Consider the following 9019-nt stretch of genomic DNA (forward strand, 5'->3'; position numbering starts at 1 on the left):
TGTCTGAATGTCTCACCAAATCTGAAAATTGTGTGCCATGAGTCAGTAAGAAGCACTGTATCATTTCAACCGTAGGTGATATAAAATAATATGTTAAAGGTGTAGCCCTAGTCAAAGATCGTGTAGGAAACGTCTTGGGCTAACAATGCCCGGATGAACCAAGATACTGACAGATAAATCATATACGTTTGGGAGTGTGGGCAATTTGAAGTCTGCTAGAAGTAAATACACAACGTTGTTTGTTCAAGCAAGTCCATTTCGGAATGTGGTATATTTTGCTGAGTTACTAATCTCAACGAAGGTGTGCTGATTCGTGGTTAACATACTGATTATTCGGATGGGAAAGCCATTGGATCAAAAAAAGAACATCCAGCACAAAACATAAAACGTAGAAGCAGCTTTTATGCTGCACAAATTTGTTGCTGTGCGAAATTGGGGTAGTTGTAGAACATGAGATTAGGGCAGTCCTTCATGAGGGCACGATCTTGGGGGGTGCGGCCGGGATCATGTGAAGCAGCTATTGGAATAATGAACAATACAACAGTATCTATGTAAGCATCGAAGAGGGGGAGAGCATGCATTGCCATTTGCCAACGGTAGCAGGTCACGGTACCTCGTATCCCACCAGAGAGCTCTGGTTGGAAGTGGAAGTACTCAAATTTCCAAGCAAAAGAAACCTGATAGTGTGATTAGTCCACAGAAGGATACTAGCACGTAGTCAATAGAAATTAGTTTATCTGGTGATGGATTTATTAGAGAGACTAAAATACCTAGCACGTTTGTTTTCTCTCCCTGTTTCAGACCAAAGGCATTCCTTATGTTGTCCTTCATACTTCAGCTAAAGTTCCAACGTTTTTGTTCCTTTTTTTTTTCTGTTTGCTTGTAGGGAGTAGGAGGGGGGATGGTTAAGAGGATCTGAAACAATAGCAAGAGAGAGAATGAAATGCTAAGCCATTATTATTAGCATGAAAATTACAACAAAGACAGCTTCTAACAAGCTTATACTGAGCAAGTGGACTATTTTTGAATGTTCCACAATGGGAAACTAAGCAATCTAATCTCTTTTGCATCATCACTGTGACCAACATCTTCAAAATCCTGAGTCGCATCTTTTCCTGCATAATTAGTTGTTCATATTGGTAACAATATCAATAAGATGAATGAACCCAGGCTAAAGAAATACAATGTGCTAGAATTGTTGGAAGATAGCACTGACATCATCTTACCGCTAGCAGCAAGCAAGACTTCATCTCCTCCAGGATGCTCCTCCAAGAAAGGGGTTACATCATACACCTGATACAATAGGATGAAAAGAAAATAGGTAGGGTAAGTGAACAATCAAATCAATTGCTGCCTCACTCGTGGCAAAGTTGAAATTGACTTCATTCTACTAATTCAGATAGAATTATCCAATGTGGACAGCCAACGAAAACCGGAATTCTATCTCATAATCACATGCCATGAAAATGTCAGCTAATCTAAGCTAAGATGTGCGGAACCTAATCATCCCTGATGTTGATTGCCCCTATGAATATTCAATAAGCGGTCGTTTGTAATATTATTAGTAAAGGTATTTAGAAAATTTTGCACATATAATTTGCTTGCCCTAATTATACTCATATATATGGCGGGCCACCAGTCGTTGGTAATCATCTTTCATTAGTGAAAAATCTGCAGCGACTACAAATTTAGCTCCTCGGCTGATGCTGGCCAGTCATTTGTAATCATCTTTCATTAGTGATAAATTGTTTGATAAAAAGGTGATTACAAACTTCCATTAGGAACCTCTAGCAGGGGGTTATCTGATGTCTAATTTAACTAGGTGATCTTACAATATACTCTAGTTAATCATTGAATTCCAGGGTAATAAAAAGTACGAGTCTCAGTCTTCAAATTTAGCTGCATTTTATGATTCAGACTTTGAGCAGAAGAAATCAACACAAAATCAGGAAAACTGGACTAAGGATGTAGGAAAGATAGTAGCAAGACAGTCAAGCGAATTGAAATTGATGATTTCTCCAAATGTGCAGTCTGCAGTGGTATTAATGGGAACCAAAACTGAACTGGTAAAATAAAGAGACTTTGTCTATTGAAGTTCAAATGGCAGTTGAAACAATGGCGGAGAATTAAAGAGAATAGCAGATGAGGCAATGATTAATATAGTCACAAGTGTCTAACAGAAGATATCATTATCATTAGAACCTAATGTCAAAATCAAATGATGAAGCTAATGGAGGTTGGCAGGAGTTGAGTTAAGAGCATTATGCACAAATGGTAATGAAAAATTGTAGCAACGAACAAGCAGAGAAAGGTTAAGGGTCATCACCATCATCAAAGATATAATCTAGCACAATGAACCAATGAAAAAAAATGGCATCAGTTTAATTCAATTCAATAAGAACGAAGTACAAGTTCGGAGACCTAATGGCTGACAGAAGACCAGTACTTCAGCGAAATGGCTTACATACCTCAAAATATGCTACGTTCCATTGAAAGCAAGATCTGTTAAACGCTAACCGGCGTCAGACCAAATTGTCTGTATTCATACAAAAGCGTAAACGCATAGATACATCTGGCAACCCTTTCGTATGAAGTTTCTAAAGAGAGACTTCCACATTACGTTACCTGAAATATTAAGAGAAAAATGTTAAAAAATGTGAAGGTATCTAAACAAAAATTTTAATTCAAATTTTCTTATTTTTAATTTTTTGAGTGTTCATGGACACTCCACTCCACGAGGATCCGCCAGTGACAAAGAGACCAATGGAGAAAAGAAGTACTTGGTATGGGTTTGCAACTATGGCTACTTTGGTGCTCTCTTAAAGCTGCATTGGAGAGGTCTTTCATCACTCTTTTCTTTTTATTTTCTGAAACGAAGAGGAAGACACCGGGTGTGAGTGAACTGAAAGTTGAAACTTCAAAATGCAATTTTTCTGAGAGCCATTTTGTTGTAGAAATAAACAAGCAAACACTGCCGAGGTTCTTCCTTGAGTCAAGTTGGGCCACAGCCTTAAAACTCTTTTAAAGATTACGGTCCAGCCCACAGGAAATTGCAAGATCTTTTTTTTTTTTAATTTGATCCATATACTAGGATGAGAAATTGTTAATAGTAAATCAAAGTGTGTGTGGACGCTAAACTAGGCCGTTTAACAGTATGCGAATGCTAATGGTGAAACCCGGTTCGGAACCCAAGAAGTTCCCCAGACATCAGAATGTAAGGTCTCTGTCGTCCATAATATAACAAAAAGAATCTCAGGCCTCGTTTAAATCCCCCTGATTCCATAATTGCCCCCTTCGGAAGATGAAAAATTCTGTTCTCCCTTCGTTTCATTTTCCAACGTCCAATTAAATAGAAGAGTAACGGTCTATATTTTGCTATCAATTTATTGTTGAAATCACTCTTAGGTATACACAATCTTTAACATAGGGTTTCCAAGAAAGAAATAAACGAAAATTTATCTTTATCTGCTGTAGGTTTTATATAAATTTGAATGGTATCTCAAACCATATGCTATTTGGTCAATTCCAATGGTAAGGGTTCCTGCAAATTATAGCTTCTCCCGCTGTAATGTATACAGTATGGTCATTCTTTGCTTGATTTTTGTCCGGTAAGAATTGATCAATTGATATTTAAGTTTCTCATTTACCATTGTCTGCTTTCTTTTATACTAGTAAGCTGTGCTTTTGTTTGATTTTTTTACTAAAAACAGTTCCTTCACTACATACACATATCACCTATGTAATTACTGGTAGAAGGTGAGGCTTACTGCCAAAAATTTTCTAAAGTCTGATGTACAAACAGTAGAAACAAAGATGTTTTTCTATGTAATTATATTCTAAAATGTAGTATTCCAATTTTAACAGAATTATAAAAGTGGATTCAATCAAGAAGAAAAAGGGAATTGTGAAGGCCAGGATTTGGGAAGCCATTGCTTCTGCAGTTGGAATGACAAAGCTTGTTGTTCTAGTTAAATCGAAAGAAGCAAAACTTGACAATTTGACATTTGCTGCAATTTTGAAGTCTTCTTGGTTTTTAACAGGCTTCCACCTACTAATTGTTTTGGAATTCCAGTTCTTTCATAACAAACATTGTCTGGAATGCAGAATGTTCTAGTGTAGTACTAAAAGATACTTAATTTGGATGTACTTAAGGATACTGGTTGTTTTCCCATTTTCTTTCTGTCACATGTTGCTTCTTCAGGTGCTACAAGGCCTATATTTGTCTTTACAATTAGTGGAGACTCCTTTTAGGCAATGAATCTAGAAGAAAATTAGATAAAACACAAAGACATTATGGAAAAGATACGGATTTTCAGGCAAAGAGTTTTTTTCTTTTTTGTCAATTCAACTTGATATGTAACTGTTAATTTCGCATTAATTTTTGCATGTTGGCGGTGGTTTTTACAAAAACTTAGTACCTAGGCGTCAAAATGTTTAATTCTGAAGCCAATAATTAGTTCGTCCATAAAAGGAAAAGACTCGAATGATTCAGTTATTTACGCTTATTGCTTTTATAATTATATGTACATGCTCTGTTTTAGTTTCAGAGAGGACAGGGTAAGCTTATTTGCTATGCTATCCACAAAGCTTCATAATTCATTTCATGAACTGCTTCTGAATATCTGCAAAATCACAAGGCTAAGCTACCTGTCCTCATTATACTCAAAAAAAGGTACTTATCTTTACTGATTATTCTTTTTCCTTATTTCCTAACCAGTCCCGTTGAGTCTCTTGCAGGATGAAACAATTGAGCAAACAACAACAAAGACACCACTAAAACAACAAGGAGAAAGAAAATAAAAGAAATGATTGGAAAGAAAATAAAAGAAATGATTGGGATATCATTTTTGAGCAATCTCGCAACTCCTTTAAAGTTCTACTTGAATGAGCAATGGAAATGGTCATAGGTCTTGTCTGAGTGAACTCCTTGTTCAATCTATCTCACAGACTCTTCCAGTCTCAAAAGCAAATATTTACACATACTGTTCAATTCTATCTTTTCATCATACAGAAGAACTGTCTGAAGGCATCCTAAGCCCTATCTGCCCATGATTTCAGAGTAAAATGTGAATTCCAATTTGATCTCCTGGCCAAAAGTGGTACAAACCAGGGAAGCTGAAATTAGATTTGAGAGATAGGATCAACTGAATTTAGATATTGTCAGACCGCGAAATTTAGTTCTCATCATCTAAATTCAATGGTACATATTCAAGTGTTCCCCTCTCCCATTTCCTCTACTTGCTACTTTGCCCCAACACTCTCTTGGGTTGTGTACAGAAGGAAAATTATTTGCATACATACTCCTCCAACTTTTTGTTTATTTCATTTGTTCAGGACCAAAAATCCCACCACTGATAACCACTACTGGACTGATCAAAGAGACCATCAGAGTCAAAACTGCGCCAATCTTCTGAAGATGTTAAAGAACCATCAGCTGGTTCCACCATGCTTACAAGGTTGGCCTCTTCTTCCAGTCTAAAATAGTCTGTCTTCATGGCACTATCATCATCCGACAGGACTCCCAGCGCATGTTCTGATCTTTCCATTGACAAACTGAGCTGCCCTTCAGAATCAGACTTGACAGCCTCTCCCTTATCTGAGTCTCCGTCGATGCTGTTCATTGTTGTAACTTGTCCGCAACACTTGCCTTCGTCTTTTGGCTTCTTAAGTAAATCGTTCAGCTTCTGCAACTGTTAAATAAGATTCGAAAATATCTTTGTTAGTGCCTTTATAAAGCTTCATTGCTTTCTTTGTATGCAAACTAGGTGATTAAGTTAGTTTAGTACCTGAATCACCAAGGCCTGCTTTTCTTTCTTCAGATTTTCGAACTTGGAAGCTAGATTGCTGTAATTGGCTTGTAGGATGCCGTAATCTCGTTCAAGCTGCTTCGTTTTCCACCTAGCTCTCTTGTTCTGGAACCATATTGCAACCTGTCGTGGCTGCAACCCCAACTCTCTTGCCACCTGCAACTTCTTCGGTGGCTCAAGCCTGGATTCCGATTCAAACATCAATTCCAACGATTTGATTTGTTCATCACTGAACCTCCTCCTGTTCTTGTTCTTCTTCTTTTTGGTTGTTGTAACTTCAGTCATGCTGGAAAAAGGCTCTGCCATCCCCTGAGTATATTCTCCCCCATCTAACATCTTTTCCAGGATTACTCTTCCTAACCTGCTGGAAATCTTTGTCCTTCATATACAAGCTGATAAGTACTACTACTTCTAAACGGTGGTGAAAAAGGGAATGTTTTTTGGAACCAAAGTATCTCCTTTGGATTTGGGTCTGAATGGATTTGGAATTGCTACTACATGCTTTATATCCCAGTCGATGGATCTCTGATAAGTGATAACGTATAGTACTTTTCCTCTTTTGCCTTGTGAACATTACCAATTTTCCTTTTCATGACTCCTTTTAGTTTTTTATTTATTTTTTCTTTTTTTTTAATATTTTATTTGATTAAGCCGAGAAAAAGTTAGCTGTGAGAAAAATTAGGATAGAAAAAATAGGGGTTCATGTCGGCCTTAAGTCCAAGCCGTCTTATTTCTTAGCCCTTAGCCCTTAGCCCTTATGGCTAGCCTATTATCTAATTTTAATCATGTTTTAGCATGGCTTCACATTCTAGAGATTGCCCGCTCCATACTTCATGGTAAAATTATTAAAATGTATATTGTCAGTATCATAATCGTCACAACTTCATCTAGCATTTTTTTTTAATCATAAAGTGTCGGCTGCATGAATCACGTTTCACCACTTAAAATCAAATTCCATCTTTAATTTTATGTACAGATATTACAACCAATTATATATCCATGTTTCTTGCAGAAACATGCCCTGACTATCATCGTTTCTCCACATTTCTTGGCCAATTCCATGTTGATTTCAAATTTCCTTCGTCTCATCAGTTTTTTCATCTTAATAGAAACCGTCCGGGGCTCGAGTTCTCAGCTAAGCCATTGATTAAACCAGCTAGAGCCAGGGGAGTGCTACCGTTGAGTCTTTGTCAAAAGAGCAGTCTCAAACTCAAAGTACCCACCTTTGATTTTCCATATAAAAGAACAATTTTAGATAACCCTTTCCTCTTAGATACAATTTTAGATAACCCTTTCCTCTATCTAAGAGAAACATTCAAATAAACCAAAGAAATTCAATGAAATACTTCTACTAATATTCTTCCCCAATAAAAACAGTTGCTTCGGGACAAGTACTTTCACCAGTCACACGTTTTCCAATCAACACTTGCCATCCGCCATCGGTCAAAACTTCTGAATCCCGTTACGTCGTCTTTTTCTCTGGAGCTTTAGTTGCCCCGCGGTGACGTGTCGCGAAATTTGTGGTTCAACGTGGGAATAGATTGCGCTTGATGACGTGCCCAAGCTTTGTTCAATATCGTAGCTTATTGAGAGTCTGCATGTGGGGACGAAGCTTTCTAAGTACAGGTGTCTGTCTCACTTTGCTTTTTACTACGCCCTGCCTGCTTTCCACGTGGTATGCAGCAACAATATTTTTCCTCTTTTTAAGGCCATCATCATTTTGTGCAAGTTAATGTGAGCAACAGTTGAAGAATTTAATGTAATGTTTAAATTTTAAAATTTGCAATATAATATTTAAAATTTAAATTTATTAATTAATATAATATTTTATTTAAATGTGATTAATATCAAATTAATCAATAAATAATTTTTAAATATTAATTAATAAATTTATAATTCAAATCATATATTAAATTAAAATTTTTTAAAATTTAAATGTTACATTAAATATTTTAGAGTAATTTAAAAATTATTCATAACATTAATTTTTTATCTTTTAAACGATCAAATATTTAAGAAAAAATGGAAGCAGAAGTACCAAGTACAAGCTAAGAGAATACAAGTTTTTCTTTCTAGAATTTCCTAAATTAAAAATTAATAATAATAATATTTTTATAATAAACATTTAATGTTATATTAATTAAAGTATTATAAGACTAGAGAAAATAAAAGGAAAAAAAAGAGTTTTGTAATCGTGGTAAGTTAGTGATAGAGACTGTATTTGATAATGACTTGAAATTTTATTTGTATTATGCGAGACTGTCATTGCTTGATTAATAGCATTTTCTTCCGTCTGGGTAAGATTAATACAATGAACCAATCTATAACCTTAGAGTGGCAAAATTAATGAGTATATCAAAATCGAGTTAAAGAGGGGATGCTAAAGGGTCAAGGGAATTACACTTGGTTGAGAAAGCTGGCACTTTTGGTCACTTTAGCAAAGGTTAAAGGTCAAGCAAAGACGGCTACCGTGGCAAGATTGACTGAAAATGAGAGGGACTTTTAGGTATGTTGATGCCCATAAACCTGAAGGATGAGGAAGATAGAAAAGATTACATTGCAGTCATAGTCAAGGAGTTTTGTCGCTTTGAGTTTAAGGAAGTTGTTCAAAGCAATGCAAGTTACGGAGATGGAATGAATTTCATTGTAGATGAATAGTCGTAAGCTGTCAATGTCAAATGATTAATGCATCCGATGATAAGTATTACTCCTTGTCCGCTTTCGATGGCATTCACGGCGGTGGCTGTGGACTGGATAATGGATATTGCCTCCTTGTTCTTGTCCACCCTCTGGGCAAAGCTTGGGCAAGGCAGGGTCCATAGGCTTAGCTTTTAGAATGATTAGAAATGACCCAAATTTAGCCATTTTTGTTTTTGGGCCATTAGAAAACTGTGGGTTGGAACTCATGGATCAAACTGGCATCTTCAAAAGTGGTCTACAAAAAAATAATAAAAAAAAGAATTCATCTCTATTAATTGTAATAATACTTAGATAAATCTTCAAACTTTATTCTAAAATGTAAATATGTCTTCAATTTTTTATTTTATAAAAGTAAAGTTATGAATTTTATATTATTGTAACTAAAATCTTTACGGTATAAAATATTTAATTTTTGGTTTAAATTTTTTTAAAATAAATGATTTATTTTATAAAAAATATTTATTTAGATTCACTTAAATAAGTTCGATGATAAATGTTTAAGATAATAATTT

General features: G+C 35.6%; 1 protein-coding gene and 1 long non-coding RNA gene across 2 annotated transcripts; one reads left to right on the forward strand and one right to left on the reverse strand.

Moving 5' to 3' along the window:
• Positions 1–2741: 2741 nt before the first annotated feature.
• Positions 2742–4612, forward strand: LOC149512093 (uncharacterized). The gene is made up of 3 exons (XR_016332578.1): positions 2742–3363; positions 3475–3531; positions 3865–4612. It is a non-coding gene; the product is annotated as an uncharacterized LOC149512093 (long non-coding RNA).
• Positions 4613–4809: 197 nt separating this feature from the next.
• Positions 4810–6285, reverse strand: LOC111313971 (homeobox-leucine zipper protein ATHB-12). Its single transcript, XM_022914893.2, has 2 exons — positions 5787–6285; positions 4810–5690 (listed from the first exon to the last, which is right to left on the reverse strand). The coding sequence occupies exons 1-2, from the start codon at positions 6141–6143 to the stop codon at positions 5331–5333; spliced, it is 717 nt and encodes a 238-aa protein (XP_022770628.1). The 5' UTR covers positions 6144–6285; the 3' UTR covers positions 4810–5330.
• Between the last annotated feature and the right edge of the window lie 2734 nt (positions 6286–9019).

The sequence above is a fragment of the Durio zibethinus genome, chromosome 23, assembly GCF_047325235.1.
Source record: "Durio zibethinus cultivar Kanyao isolate XHJ-2024 chromosome 23, ASM4732523v1, whole genome shotgun sequence".
Lineage (NCBI taxonomy): Eukaryota > Viridiplantae > Streptophyta > Magnoliopsida > Malvales > Malvaceae > Durio > Durio zibethinus.